This window comes from Alosa alosa, chromosome 21 (genome assembly GCF_017589495.1).
Source record: "Alosa alosa isolate M-15738 ecotype Scorff River chromosome 21, AALO_Geno_1.1, whole genome shotgun sequence".
Taxonomy (NCBI): domain Eukaryota; kingdom Metazoa; phylum Chordata; class Actinopteri; order Clupeiformes; family Clupeidae; genus Alosa; species Alosa alosa.
In genome coordinates this window covers 507,605-524,246 of record NC_063209.1, presented here as the reverse complement: position 1 = coordinate 524,246, position 16,642 = coordinate 507,605, and the positions used below count along the sequence as shown (strand labels likewise).

The 16,642-nt window shown below is 37.8% G+C and overlaps 1 protein-coding gene across 2 annotated transcripts; it reads right to left on the bottom strand.

The window, feature by feature from the left end:
* Positions 1-10,736: 10,736 nt before the first annotated feature.
* Positions 10,737-16,055, bottom strand: slitrk4 (SLIT and NTRK-like family, member 4). 2 transcript variants are annotated; one of them, XM_048232339.1, is made up of 2 exons: positions 15,284-16,055; positions 10,737-14,843 (listed from the first exon to the last, which is right to left on the bottom strand). In XM_048232339.1, exon 2 carries the CDS (start codon positions 14,804-14,806, stop codon positions 12,302-12,304), a length of 2,505 nt encoding a protein of 834 aa, XP_048088296.1. In that variant the 5' UTR covers positions 14,807-14,843; positions 15,284-16,055; the 3' UTR covers positions 10,737-12,301. The 2 variants fall into 2 exon arrangements, with proteins under 2 accessions (XP_048088296.1, XP_048088297.1); XM_048232340.1 differs by having other exon boundaries at positions 10,737-14,547.
* Positions 16,056-16,642: the final 587 nt, after the last annotated feature.

Here is a 16,642-nt window from a genome sequence, read left to right as displayed (position 1 = left end):
AATGTGTAAAGTATGAATATTTTCACCAACCAGTTCATCTACATCTCATTCCCACATTCTTACTAGTCAAAAGTACAACTGAAATGTATAATGTAGATCATTTTAGCACCTGTGATGCAATTATCATAATTTCCCAACTATTAGCTGCAGCTTATACAATGATTTTGCAACATTTCTTCAGCTATGAGGTTAATACACGGGGGCAGTTAATATGGTATATGGTTTTGTTTCTTTTAACTTGCATAAAACACTGTCCTGTGGCTTATACACAATACGTCTAATACACTGGAAATTACTGTATGTATTTCATGTGCCCTGGACATTATAAAATTATAATATTTATGTTAAGCTGGGTACATGTGGTGATGTGAACAATTTTCATATGGTATTCCTTGAATGTAAAGGTAATATGTGATTGGTAATCATGATGTTTTGATCTCTTGGAATACCTCTTATGGGTAGTTTCAATAAAATACTAATTTACTGAATTTTGGGGTGTTTCCGAATAGTACATTTACAAATAGTAAATAGCATAGCAATGCAGACCTATGTAATCATTTGTATTTCAAGCCTCTGCTGGGAGGTAGGAAGGTATAAATACATTGATTAATGAGGCAGTGGGCATTTCAATTAGTGCTGCAACACGTTGTGTCTCTGAAAACGTAGATTTGCTCATTATTACACATAAATCTTGAATTTTATCAACCAAAATGAAGGGCAAAATCACATAATGATTCAAAATATGTATGCCAACATCAAACACCACATATGCATCATTTTTGGATTATATTGGTTTAACAAAAAAAAGCCAATAGGCGGAATTTCCTTTTTTCAAATCAGAGGTCAACTTTGAAGGCCTGTACAGCCACAAAGCTACAAGATCCAACTTGCTATCATACCATTTTATACTCCAGAGATATGTAGCTTTCAGAAAAATATAGTGAGAATTTACCCCCCCAAGTGGTAGTGACACGCCCCGGCCTGTGGCTCATGGACTATAACTGTCTTTTATCTAGGCCATAAACTCATTGGTTCCTTTTTTTCTTTTCTTTCCCTTGTTCGCATGTTGGGTAGTGAAGCGATAATGCATTTAAAGTGTAATACCAGCGAAAATTGACCAAAAGGTGTTTTTTCTGACCCCTGATATAGACAGTTCCAACGAGTTCCACAAACCATTTATCAGCCTGAGTGGCCCACTAATTAGTCATTAGGCTAGGTCTACATATCAACATAAGACTAGCTTGTGCTAGTTTCCGCCTCGCAATAATGTCAATGCTTTAGCTCCGCTAACCTTTCTCTCTGCCTTCCATCCATGTGTAAAACAGCAAGCAACCACGCAAATCCGTCGACTGTCAAAAATCCTGTAGTTTTCCTTGAACTTGATTGTTTGTAGGGTCATGCCATTAGACGAGGGGCCACTCATTTATCCTACTACATTTCTGTAAATAGACTTGACCTGCAATCGGTTCATTGGATAAACCAGAAACACATTCCCCATTCCCAGGAGGCTTTGCTCCATTCTAGCTAGGCCTACGTTAATTTGAGAACAAACAAACAAATTAAATTATCACTTTTTTTATTTGTGACCATGAAAGTTCTGTAACGCCTAAATAAGACAAAAATAATTAAGAAAAAAAATTAAGGCTAGCCTACACAAAAATCAGCATGGGAGAGATGAGTGTGCAGGGTAACCATGAATGACATATAGACAGTGAGCAAGTGGTATAAATATTGGTTAGAGTTCTTCTGGCGTATAGAACTCTATAGTGTAAATCTTGATGAACTTCATAATGAATCTATCATTTCGATGGCCGCGATAAAAGCTCTATGGGCCGGCCCGCACCGTGCACACTCCTCGACCGGCCGACCGGGAAAACTCCTGATCGCCCCGATTGCCACTCTGCCCCTGTTGAACATCATAGGACAGAACAGTGCATCAGTGGTGAATGTTGAAAGAAATTATGTACAGTAGTGGTTCAACTGGTTTGCCCTGTCCAGATCTCCCTCCACAGAACTGCTACTCTTCCTCAGGCCAGTGATGGTCTTCATTCCATCCCAGACCTCCTTCACATTGTTTTCCTGCAACTTCTGTTCCACCTTCTTTCTGTATTCCTTCTTAGCCTCTTTCAGCCTGGCTTTGAGTTCCCCCTGTACTTGTATACTACAACAAGTTACAGGGGGGTGGGCTCAAGAGCAGAATGGCCTTCTCCAGTAGAGCAAAAGGAAAGAAGCCCATCTCTCCAGATTCAGGTATTTTTTATCCTGAATATGCCCCTCAACCCAATAACAATGTCCTCCTTCCAGCTGGCCTGTTGCTAATTAGTCAGCTAGTGTGAAGGGATAGGTGTGAAATTTAAGTACAGACTACAGTGTAGTTATTTGTCTACAGCTATGCACAGATACTTCAGACTTGCCCACAATACAAGGATCAATTCAAACATGAATATATTACATTCATACCATACATTCAGATCACAACCAGAGGTTCTCCAATATATAGGTGTCAATTGCTTATATGGTAATTAGTTAAGCTTTGGCCAGACCCCCTATGTTGAGGTCACACAATGAGTCACACAATGAGTTGGGTGGAGTATCACAGTGTTTCTCAAACCAAGGACCACTTAATCAATAAAGTTCTTGAATTTCCCCTGGGGATCAATAAAGTATCTATCTATCTATCTATCTATCTAAAAAAAAAAAAACTTCACGGACCACCTAGCTAAAAAAAGAGTAGACCTACTTCAACAGTTCATTACACAATAGGCTTACTCACTGAACCACCTTGCCTTATTGTCTTTGCACATTGCTTATTATGTCAGAGGATTCATATGATTTAAACTGCCATAGCTTACATAGGCAGCGTTGCAGAACTGTTTGGATTTACATACAAGTTGGTTCAATATGACAACTCATCCTTATATTTTACCACGTCTGCTCGTGGACCACTTGGGATAGGTTGCGGACCACCAGTGGTCCCCGGACCACACTTTGAGAAACACTGGAGTATCAGATGGGCCATTTGGCTATTTGTGGCCTTACAGTGTGCAAACCTGTGTGTGTGGAGTGTGGGGGGGTTGTCTATTACAATAGAAAAGTTTTGATGATACAAATGTAGGCTATGTGTTCAGTGTCTGTTTGTGCATATGTTTCTGTGTGTATGTGTTTGTAAATGTAAAAAGCCTGCACAAAGGCTTCTCCCAAACTATTTTGCACCGATGCATACGCCCATATACAGGATAGGATAGGATAGCATAGCATAGGATCCCAGCAGCTATTGAAATGTGTCAGTTGCAATTTGGTGTGCATGCAACAATTGACCCTTCCAGAAGTCCGGCCCTCCTTAGTTACTGTTGCTAGGACTGTCAAACTTTCGCACCCTGCACGTCTATTACATAGGGGGAGAACCAGAACTTTTTAATGAAATGTTATTTACAAAGACATCGTACCACACTGAAAGCTACTATTTTGTCACTAGCAGCCTACATCTGTCCTCTGTCAAATACAGTTGCATTTTCAGCTCTGAACAAAACCGTTCATGAGTTATTTATGCAGAAGTCGGATGTGCATGTCCCTCCTCGCCAGGACAAACAAAACATGCATGGGGGACGAAAGAAACATACAGTTTAAGCTACGTACTTCCCACAACTTCAATATTTGACAACAAATCATGAATGGCATTTCAAATAGGTGTTATTTTAGATAGATTGCTGACGGGCTATACTGTACTTCTTGGTGAATGTCTGTTAACTTCTTGCCGTCATCGTGAAGCGCGTATCTCGGAAAATGGAAATATCATGCAATATGCCATTTTGTTATAGTTAGAACAATACGTGTTCCCAATGATGTCATGTTTCTATGGTGCAAAATGTTATTTCACTGTGTTTTTACATGGGTAAGGGCACCACACATCCAAATAAGTGTCCTTGATGACCCACAGGCCGTCAGTCTCTATAGGTTAACATGGCAAAACTCAAAAGCTTGCCAGACCTCCCGTGCCTAGTTACGGGTTGCTAAGCCACGATTGGCCTGTGGTAGTTTTCGGGCTGGCTTTGGAAGGGTGAATTGTGATAGTGATTCAGCATGTCTAATTTTGGAAACTTTGAACCTTCACATCCTAAGATATAAGCACATGTATGTCTTGATATAGTGCAATATATCAATTACAGCACCCTCTCATTTGAATCAATCTGGTTACTGACAATTTATTTTTTAATTTTGTTCACCGTAGGCTATCCCTCCACTGAGAACCAGCCTTGCAACTTGCTCTCCCCAACCTGGATAATCACAAATTGCTATACAGCAATAGCATACTATTTCTATGAAATTGTGTGATATTACCTTGTCAGTCAACATGGCCGTGGCCTACTGGTTAGCGCTTCGGACTTGTAACCGGAGGGTTTGAACCCCAACCAGTAGGAACGGCTGAAGTGCCCTTGAGCAAGGCACCTAACCCCTCATTGCTCCCCGAGTGCCGCTGTTGTAGCAGGCAGCTCACTGCGTCGGGATTAGTGTGCTTCTGTTCACTGTGTGCCGAGTGTGTTTCACTAATTCACGGATTGGGATAAATGCAGAGACCTTCACAGGATCAAAAGAGTATATACTTTATACATATACTTATACTTATAACATGACTCTTCAGAAATTATTTTTACCGGTTTGTTAACAAATGAAGAGTTCAGATGCAAAACCCTCTAAATCCGTCTGACCACTTTTCTTTTAAATGAGCATTTAAATTCAGGCTCCTATAGGTTTTTGCCTATAAATCGATATTTCAGACCAGGAAGAGAGTGGTATTTAGTGGGTTTAGAAGTTAAATTATTTGATTAGCGTATACTATGTGTGGAGCGCATCCCCTCACCATCTTTATCTCATTTTTGACATACAGTAGGTGGCATTTAGAGGCTTTGCATCTGAACCCTTCAAATATACATGTATCGTGTACAGAGGGAAGGGTGCTATCCAAAAGTGTCATTTAAGACAGTAAAATACTGATACTCCGTAACTGCAGAGGGAGCCCAGTAACAACAACAACAACAAATGAAACTGCATTTGACACCTTTACATTAACATCCTTATAAATTGCTACTTTTTCCTAACATATGATAAATGATTATGCTGTCGTAAATGTGTGGCAATAATATTTGTTATGCTACTGGGGAGTAACCATTAATTAATAATGTTCATGTTGTTAACAAACATGTTTTTTTCTGCCATTTAGTATAGATAAAAATGAAAAAAGGAGTAAAGCACACATATAATGCATACAAATTCACAGATTCCAAGGTCAATGTCATCGGTGGCAGCAGTCCAGGAGGTTTCAAAAAGAATGATTCAACTCCCTCTCTCTTATACTCTGTTTCTGAAAGATTATGTTTTCATTGTGTTCTACATGTTTACATATTACCATCATTGCCAATTTCAACAAATGCTAAACTATAGAATTGTGAAAACCATATCAAATACACAGATAGTCTCATGTGCAACTTTTGCATGGTTTATCTCCTTTGTGAATTTGTGAACACAAAATCAACTGCACACAAAGAGTATAATACCTACTACTGGGAAGGCAATTAGACAAAATAATACATGTATTTTCTCAGGAAAAGGATGTGTTCAGTCAATCCTCTCTGCAGCCCTAATTGTCCGTTGCAGTCTGGCCCTGTCCCGTTTGGTGGCTGACCTAAACGAGACAGTGATGGAGGTGCAGATGACAGACTGATTGATGGCTGACTAGAAAGTGGTCAGCAGCTACTTAAGCAGATTAAACTTCCTTAGCTGTCGCAGGAAGTATAACCTCTGCTGGGCCTTTTTGTGGACAGAGTCAATGTGGGGAGACCACTATAGGTCCTGTGAAAGGGTAGTTCCCAGGAACCAATTGTAAAGGAATCCACAGTGAACACTGTCATTCTGGATGGTGAGAATGGAGAGTGGGGGGACTTCTCCTAAAGTCCACTGTCATCTCTTTCCTTTTTGTGCTTTTTCTCAATATTTTCCTCTTTTTTTTCTTTTACTAATCATTGCAAGTCAAGCTTCACAAGGTTGCATATTATGGAAATGTCCTAGGTCTGGACACATGTGATTCCAGATGAGAATGAGTCATTCAGAATGCTTCCCTTCATGTCTTCAAGGACCAAGTCTCCGCTCACAACTGAAGAACACAAGTACGAGTTTACATTTATACTGAAAGCTTGAGTTGTTGTAAATATAAAAGCAAAGCCGTCATGCAATATGCTTGTGTATGCTTGTATCACAAGCATACAAATAGGATGCTCTGAACAGGGCTCTTCAGACAAGGTTGAAAACAGTGAGGTGGTGCTTCTTCCTTTTAATATTTTGACAAAGGTATGACAGACGTTTTATTAAGACCTAAAAAAGCTATTGAGAATTATGAGGGGAAAAAAACCTTTACATGTCTTAATACATGTCTTAAGTGTTGCTTTTATATTGCATGTACCTACATGATAACATATATAATATTGCACTTTCATATTGTACTTCTACACCACATGGTTGACTTTTACAGTTTCATGTATTTTTTTTAATTATGTTCATGACCTCTTAACATTAGCCCAGGAATAGCAGATGTAAAATAGCCTTTAGGCTATTTCTGGCACATTTTCTCTGTTCATTAATATGTTCATTAATGAGTTCATTGTCTCTGTTAAATAAAGCTGACAAAATTGTCCTTACTTGACCTTACTTGTAATGGGAGTTGTCTTTAGTACAGCCACACGGCACTCCTCTATTAACTTGTATTTAATACAGTAACACGTGTGGTACAATGTGCTATTACACTAGAGCCAGTCCGATACTAGCTGCTTTGAACGCTAACTTCAGTGGATATCTGGACAACACTGGACCACTGACGTTTTTCATATTACATGATAAATAAACAGTTCGTGCTATACATTCTGTTTTTACTTTTAGATCAATTATGAAAGTTTTAAGCTAAGAATTCCACTTAGTACCTTTTAATAGCACTGCACCTTGCTGATAAGAGATAATGATATTAATTTCAATATCAATATACGGATATTCATTTCTCCATCAGGTCCATGACTCATTTACTAGTTTCTGTCCTTGTTTTTCATTGAAACAATGAATCCAGGCACACCTGTTTTTGGGATTAACCCTTTGAGGCCTAGGCTATTTTCAGTGTAATTTTACTACTTTTACTTTTAAGCTCTTATCTTGGTCATTGTAAGGGTCATCTATACAGTACATGTTATATATTGTTGTTTTTGTCAGGACAGTCTAGGCTACCCATAAGTATTTTGTGATAATGCTTGCATATTTCTTATGTCAGCCATTATATCAGGGGATAATCATTTGTTTATCATGATAAACAAGAATCTTTATGTTTACATGTTTTTGCATTCATGTCACCAGGAAGCATGCCAGTAGACATATCTATTCATATTTGTGTAGGCAGGATTGTCCAGAAACTGGTCAAGGATCAGGATAGTGGGAAACTCTATGGCTTAGAAATTTACAAAAATATACTGACATAAATATTTCACTCATTGTGAATTGATAATCAATCATAAGCATGCACACACTTATAGACATATGACCCTAACACACACAAACTTACACTTATAGACATCTGACCCCATATGACCCTAACACACACACACTTACACTTATAGACATGGCCCTAAATTAAGAAGTTTGGATGGGGAGAAAATTATATCAACTTTAAAAACATGTCAGGATATAGAAGGTCTAGTGCAATGCAAGGAAATCAGGTAAGACATGCTGCCATGAACGATCCAATCAATAGACATTTCAGGGGTAGGAATACAACATTCAAAAGTGATCAGGCCCATCTCCAGTACCAGTGAGTAGTGAGTGATAAGTGTAAACCACCTTAGTTGAAATTAAAGTTCAGCTATATTTAGCTGGTGTTACAAATATTAATATGTTCATCATTGATGATGCAAACATTTTTGTGTGGCCAAGTGAACTGTAGGCCTTCAACAATTGGCCATAAGCTATAGCTTACATTCCTTACACTTTCCCATAGACATTTGTGTTTGTGAATTGATGGCCAATTTTTGCTACAGTTTTTTTTATTTTGCTACATTTTCTTTTATTTTCTATAATTCCACCCGGCTTGAACATATAATTGTTGATAATTGAACATATAATAATTACTGGTTGGTTATGTCTCTTGTTTACTCCCTTTATCAATAATGTACAGATACCATTTGGAATACATAAGGCTGTTCACCATAATACAACAGGTATTGTCCATTGCTGACAAGGTCCTAAACTCATTTGGTTTAGCACAGAGATATCCCCATGAGTTACCCAGGTGTCAGTGCAAAAGGAATATTGTGTCAGTGAATTATGGCCATGGGGCAAAATATAAAATACTAATCTGACAGTTGTTTTAAATTAGTTCACTGGAAATGTTAAGATGCTTATCCATGGCATTTCCATTCATACAACAAAAACAAAGCCTAAAAATATAAGATATGGGGTGTCTGCTTCTGTTAAATTGAAATTGAAATCCCTAGTAAATGCCACTGATCCATTTACATTAGATTAACCAGACTGGGACTGGGGACACAAGGGGGAAAGAGACTAATTTATTTAAAAGAGTTGCCATGGGGAAAAGCATTCATGATTAATGTGGGGGTTGATTATGCAACCAAATGACAATAATTCACACCCAGTGAAATCTAAGCCAGTTGGTTGCTAGAAACAAATGGTGTAAGATAGAGGAATTAGTACTGAAAATGTCCATATTCGGAACATTACCATGCATTGTATAACCTATATAGCATGAGACCATATATGGCACATATGAACATTTCTGCAGATATGGCATGCCAATAAATTGCCACAACCGTAAAGGTTTTTATGGGGAAGCTCCATACAAATCTGTTCGAATTGGATGGGGTATACTTTTTTGTTTGAAAATGTGTCATACTTTATGTCTAGACCAAGTTTAAATGTTTTTCATATTTTTCATGAGTGCAAGTCCATATTTCTCAAAGGATACATTTAGAGTAGAATGAAAGGTTACCCTATGTGTCCACTGATGCACATACACTGTAGAATTATCAACCCCAACTGCTAATACTGTAATTGTGATGCCCTCACCAAATTAGTCCCTGTCTCTATCTCTCATTCGCCAGAGACTCATCCAGGTCAACCTTAGGTTAGTTATTCCTGTTTGTAGTACAAGATATAGCATGCATAACAATTACACAGTTCTAAGAAACATTTCTTAGACTTTTTAGTTTGGCTTTGCTAATTATTACTTGGTGTCAACTCTCATGTGTTGTGCAAAGTATGTTGTAAATATATTTTGTTCATCAACAACAAACTATCCACGGGAGGCCAACTTGAATTATTTGGACAGATGAAAGCAACACCTCATGACATGAGGAAGTCATCACCTAATGACATGGACATGTATTAATAATTGATGGGATTCCGAAACACAACAACCAATCCTAACCTGTCAGGAGACATCCGTCTCTGCAGTGAGGCTGAAAGGCTTTAAGAGCATTGAAGTCAGCACAGCTCTATTTCTACAGCCCACCCCTACAGATACACTACACTAATTCATATAGGTGTGTGCAGGGTGTCTTCTGGGAGTATCCCCTTAAATGTTAACATTGACTTTTACATGGCAATCATTCCACAAATTATTCATTAGGTTCAGCTTGGTTATTATTTTTTCCAACATGCCATCATCTGCATATGATTTGAAGGTAAAGGTTTGTAAAGTTTTTGAAACAAAAACAATTCTGATATTTCTTTCATAAAAGGACTAGCCAAGCTCCAGATATGCAGCCTTTTGGAGACCGCACAGAAAACTAGCAATTTTGTTGTAGATTCATTACCCTGTTCATATGTACTTGTGCATATGACTAGTATTATAATCTCTCATTTGGCGTATTGGATTTGATTGTTTTTTTTCTAAATTCCATTACTCTTGTAATTTTCTGTTTCTAATTTTTCTGTTGATTAAAAAATATGAGAAATATTAAGTGAAGTTAACACTGAAGTAATGTCCATTTTTAACTCATTCTGTCGCTGAAATAAAAGTAATAACTTTGTATTTATTGGGCAGACACATGAATGTCAATACTATCAAACACCACCTCAAAAGAATGCAAAGGCACATTAACAGATGTGTCTATGCACAGAAAATGAACAAACAAATATGAAATTATTAGCTGGAGCCACAATGAATACAAATTCATTGTGAATTAAATGATTACTACAAATTGAGTCTGACAAAAATGCATAACCTACATTACTGTAAAGCATTTCTGGAAACCTTGAAAAGGATATTTGCAGAACTGTTTCTAGAAAAAAAAAAACATAAAGTACCCAACATTTCAGGAAGTGCCCTATATGGTTTTCAAGAGAATTTACATATTTTGAGTAGGATTTCATATGATGGGAAATAGCAAGCGTGCACACACTATCTGAAGTAACCAATGCACTAGTGATTGAGTGATTTTCTGGCACGTGTCTGTTCTGTCTTTTCATTTCGCTTAAGCATACATTTACATCCTTCATTGAAACTAAACTCCAGTAACGAGCTGTACAAATAGCATTGAAGAGGTTTTGGTATAAAGATGCTGTGGCATTATGTGGAGTGAACACATTCCAAAGACCTAAGCATGATGGAAATAACTACAGTTATCATAAGTATTACTGATATCAGTGATCAATAACTTTAACATATAATTAAACAATGCACAGACAGATAAAAAACTGTATTTATTTTTGTCTTTCAAGGTACATTCTATGTCAAACACTGGTTAACTTAACAATATCTTAAAGGATGAAATAAATCAAGTTCATGAAGATTTCTGAATATCTGAAAACCTCTACAATATTTACTTGAACAAGCAGTTACAAAAAAGAAGAATATAAGCTAATACAATTGAGCATTTTGATATTGCACATGGTGTGATATATAATTCTGTCTTCATCAGAAGCTATGTTAAACACATTGTATCTTGAATACTCCATGAACGCCCAACTGCCTTTCTGAAGTAATCAAAATAATATACCTCCTATTTCCAGTTAAAATCTCATTTCATTCACTTCAAAAACATTTTGATATATTACACAAAGTTGCAGTTAACTGAAGTCCTGTTTCACAATAATTTCAAAGCATTTCACTTAAATGCACTCTTTTGGTTGCGTAAGAAACCTTTTACAACTTTCTCTGGGATTTAAGAATAAGAAAACCGTAAGACTGAAACTATGACGCATCAGCTCATGCAAACATACAGTAAAATTGAAAAATATGGTAAATTCGCATCCTCTCATTATATCAATTCCCTACAGCAACTCCATTTAAAACAAAGTTGTATGCTGATAAGTAATTCATGGCTCTATAGACAAAGCCCAAATAGTGTTAAGCATTCTATATGTTCCTTGAATATTTAAATAGTATATATTCTTTAAATAATTCTGCATAGAAAAATAAATTAAATATGAGGGTAATCACACTATGCATTTACATTTGATGGTGACCATAAAACATGATAATTAGAGTTTTATGCTCTTGACACAATATAATTCTTCATGGGATTATTTCTTCCATTGTTGACCATTGTAATTTACAAACTCCACAACAAATACAAACAATGTCAATTTACAAAATAAATTCATATACGCTTACATGGCAAGCAGCTTTTCCACTTGGGCTGATGAAATGTCCATTTATATGCCATCCCCAAACACCTCAAGAGCAATGACATTTATGATAATAATGACAAAATGTTCCTTTGCAGAAATAGTTCATGGATTCATATATCCAACAGCTTTCTGAGTGATGACATTTAATAACTAGTATCATCTTACCAGGAGAAAACTGTTACCACGATGGAGAGATTATCAATTACCACAAGATAAAATGAACAGCCCCATATGTTAAATTAGTTACAGCACCCTATGAATTGTTCAAAAACAAACATGGTTGATATATAAATGAATTGCAAAGGTAAACACAACACACTTTCAAATATCCACTGATTTGGTGTACAAAATACGAAAAAGAAAAAAAGACAGGAAATTCAGAAGACAGAAAGTAACAGAGAAAGAAAGAAGTCATTCTGGTAGCAGCGACAACACAAAAAAATAAATGCTTGTTTCATCAGATGATTTATCATTTATAAAATTATAGAATAATTACAATGATAAGCGTTCAAATTTGTAACACAATTACAGTTTCTAACATTCATGTCCGTCAGTCATGCTCCAGTCAATTTGTTCTTTCAGAAGGCACTTTTTGACTAAAGAAAAAAAGGGTGGTTAATGACTAAATTTTACTCATGGTTGTCTGTTCTTCTAACACTTGAAGGTAGTCAGGTGTACCTTGTAGTTTTGCTTTTAGTTCATAATATTCACTTTTGCGCTGCTCCACTACTATCTTACTGTGGTTACCCCCTATCAAAGACTTTTTCGCTTTTTTGTCTTGTGTTTTCTCTGGGTAACGAATTTCAAATCCACTGACACCTATGGTATTGAAATCCTTTTTGTTCCTTAAGTAGTGGTGAAGGGACATGGTAGAGTCCCTTCCTGGAAAAAATTCATCCAACTCATCGATAGTACTCAGCCTCTTCCTGGGGTCCAGGGGAAGAGACTCTTTGTCTTTGTCAGCGCTATTGCAGAGGATTATTTTCTGTCTTTGAGAGTCAGTGAACTTAAAACTTGATTCAGAGTCTCTAATCCCACAGGTGTGACTTTTACTCATATGCTCTATGGTCTGAGGGATAAATGTCTCCCCACCTAGATCATCATTTTTGTTGTATTTATGGTTATGTCGGCGTAATTTAATTGGCATGGAGCCACATTCTTGGCTTCCCAAACCCTCTTGTCTTACAGCTGGCTTTTTGTTGCGCCTCAGCACAAAGATAAGGAGGCAGAAGGCAACAAAAACAGTGAGAATTAAAACCACCAAAATGCTAAGAATCATGATGGACAAGGGTACTGGGCCTCCAGGGGACATCTTACCCACACCCGGTGAAACAACTGATGAAGGAATTGCCATGGAACTGGTCGGTATAAGGGGGTGTTGTGCTATAAGCTTGGGGCACAGAATTTCATTCTTAAGATTATGCAATTCTATATTAAAGAATTGTAAAGGGGATGCACATTTGACCTCTTTTACAGCGACCTGTCCATCATGCTTCTCAAGCCACAGCTTCAAAGCCACTAAATCACATGAACACTCCCAGGGATTCCCTTCCAGATCTATCTGAGTGAGTGACCTCAGCTGATCCAAAACACCACTTACAGGCAAATTCATAAACTGGTTGTATTTCAGATTCAGTCGAGCCAGGGGAACATTATCAAATATGTAGGCAGGCAAACTCCTAAGGACATTATTATTAAGATATAAGAGTTGAAGACTTGGCATGGAATCAAATGTTCCAGCTAATATCTCCTTTATGGCATTGAATTCCAAGAATAAATATTGAAGGTTAGAAAGGCCAAGAAACATCTCAGGGTGGAGCTGCTCAATCTGATTTCCATTTAAATACAGTCTCCTTAGGTTTGTCAAATTTGCAAAGACTCCCTTTCGAACAGTAGCTATTTGATTACTACCCAAATGTAGTAAATCTAAGCCCTCAAAACCCTGGAAATCAGATGGACTTAGATCCTTGATATAATTACCACTGAGATGCAACTTCTTGGAATTTGGTGGCTTGGGTGCAATATCTGCTAAACTGTTGATATTCCTCTCCTGGCAGCTGACACTAATCCCAAAGTCAGATGAATGAGCTTTGCAAGTGCATGGCTGTGGACAGGAAAGGGGTGGGACTCTGGTTTGATAGGAAATAATTGGACCATTTTTACCAAATGGAATACCAGCAACGATTCCATTGCCATAAACCTTTGAGGAGCTGGTTGTTTTGGGTACTTTGGTAGCTGTTGATGCTATTGTGGTTGATACTACATTTGATGTTGCCTGGCCATCCTCAGGATGGGAGGGTGGCATTCTGACATCAAAATCACTACCTGCTCCCATGGGACAAAGTTCTTGCTTATTTGTCTCTTTCAAAAGCCGTCCATATAAGTCAGTGGGGGTTTCACATACAGCTTCACCAATGAAAATATTATAGGGCATGTTTTCTAGCCAGGCCTTTAATGGCAATAATTCACAAGTGCAATTCCATGGGTTGTCGTCAAGCTGCAACTCCACAATTCTACCAATATGCTCCAAAAGTCCAAGGTAAGGTAGCTTTTGTATCCTGTTTCCTCGAATATCCAAATGTGTCAGGGAAGCAAAGCGAAAAATGTTCTCAGGTAAGATCTGGATGAGATTATCATTAAGTATAACAACTTTGAGTTTATGTAGCTTGTTGAAGGCTCCCTTTTCAATAAATTTGATTAAATTGTAGTCGGCCTGGAGGTATTCCAAGTTCTCGATTCCACGGAAAGTGTCAGCACGTAGCTCTTTTAATTCATTGTTATTTAAGTGCAACTGCTTTAGTGCACTCAGCCCAGAAAAGGCCCCTCCTTCGATGTTCTGTAATTTGTTGTTTCCCAGCTGTAGAGATACTGCATGCGTGAAATTCAGAAAAGAATTAGGGTAAAGAATGTACAGGAGGTTATTCTGAAAATTCAGATGGTACAGGCTAGAAGTTGCAGGTGGTTGCAGCTCTGTAGGTCTGTAAACAGTTATTTTCTCACAGTTCACATAAAGGACATTTTCAATGGACATACAAGAACAAACACTGCAGGTCTCCGTGGAAAGGCCAGAATCCGAGTTAGAAAACGATCTTGATACACAAAGTGCCAATAGAACAAACAGCAGCATTTTGCCTTTAAAATTCCCCAGTGAACCATTTAGCAACCTTAAAGGAATGAAAAAGATAAATTAATTTTACAAATGTGCATTATTTTTTCAATCAAACGAATAATATTAATACTAATAATAATAATACTAATACTACTAATAATAATAATAATAGTAATAATAATAGGTCCAGATAGAATCCACACCATGGCAAATATGTGTTTATCTGCCATTACACTATTTGAAGAGAGAGATAAAAAAAAAAAACCCTTATTAACCTGGTTGTGTCCAAAACACATTCACATGCATACACACACATGGACGTGTGCGCGCGTATGCACACGCTCATCACACACACACGCACACACACACACACACACACCAGATACACAACAGCTGATACAACGTTCTCTAGTCGCATCACAGGAATGAAATGGGCATATCATTAAACTAAATTGTACGCATCTATGATTAGCTGGTAAGAAATTGAAAACTCACCCAATGAGGCTGTTATGTATTTTTCTGATCCGATTACAGCGAAAATCGGCAGAGAATAGAGACGCACTGTTCCCATTGAGACGTCAGTATCGCAGTGGTTTCAAATATCAGCCCCTGCGCCCCTTCCAGTCAGGCTGTCCTCCTTCAAACGCATTTTATTGTGTAGGCCAATAACCCAGACCATTGTATGTCCTTGAGGTATTTCAGTTATAAATGCATTCAAAGGACCGTCTGCCTTGAAATACTTCGAGAGGGGTGTATTGGTTGGAACACAAGTCCAACACTCGCCAGTAAAAAACACCCCAGAAAATCGTCAAAATGATGCCCTAAAAAACACTACGTCCACGAATCTACAAAATTTTAGGATTTGCTTTGGTTAATTCTGTTGAATTCTGAAAAATCGATATAATCCTTTGCGTTTTACTCACCCTTTGCACACAATTTTTGACAGGCTCCTTATGTCAGATTCTGCAGTCTGTAGGATTGTCAGTGCGTTGTCACACTAAGGTAATAGGCTACTCGGAAAGAAGGAAAGAAAGTAGCTTACGTGAACAGACATTCAGAAAAGCAAGATAGGCGACTGAACTGACGCGGAAAATGAATTATTCAGCTTAGTCAAATGCAGACGGCTGTTCCTCCTCATATTCTAGTGTTAAAACGAGATTTTCTTTCAGCAGAAATCAGCCTCGACGAGCTTATAGAGCCTAGCTTGAAATTGTATTTTGTGTCATTCCTCCCAAAGAGTAGGCTACTGGTATACAGCTGCATTGAGCTTCCCACGACAGGAGGGGGGAGATTGCAGAGATGGGGGAGGGGGCATTGAGATGGAGCAAAACGAAATATGTACATAACAATTAACATTTGCCAACTATGTTTTGTCCAGTGTTTGTTACAGTGATCGTGTTAGAGAATACCTGATAGTCGAGGAATTAGAAAAGAAGATGTTCTTACAATATTTAGATTATAAAATATGGTGATCGCGCTGTCAGAGTCAACCAGTGGTGATCTGTTTTAATATAAGACCACTGAAAACGACAGAGCGCGTGAGGTGCATTTCAAAGTGTTTCTATAAGAGCTGCAGCAGGCCTTATGTCATTCAGGGAAGAGGTACATTTGCAGGAACTTTCATTTGGCTTAGACACTGTTATTTTGCTTGCACCCTGACGTAGGCTATAGCTTGATAGTAACCATCATACAACAGGTGCTCTTTTTCCTCGTGTTACTGACATGCCATGATCAGTTATGTTCAAAATACTTTTAGCAGGCGATATAAGATGTTCATGCATTTCTCTCCGGAGGACATCATCTACAGGTTAGGACATACATCAACGGCTTTGAAGTTCTACTACCGCACCGCAT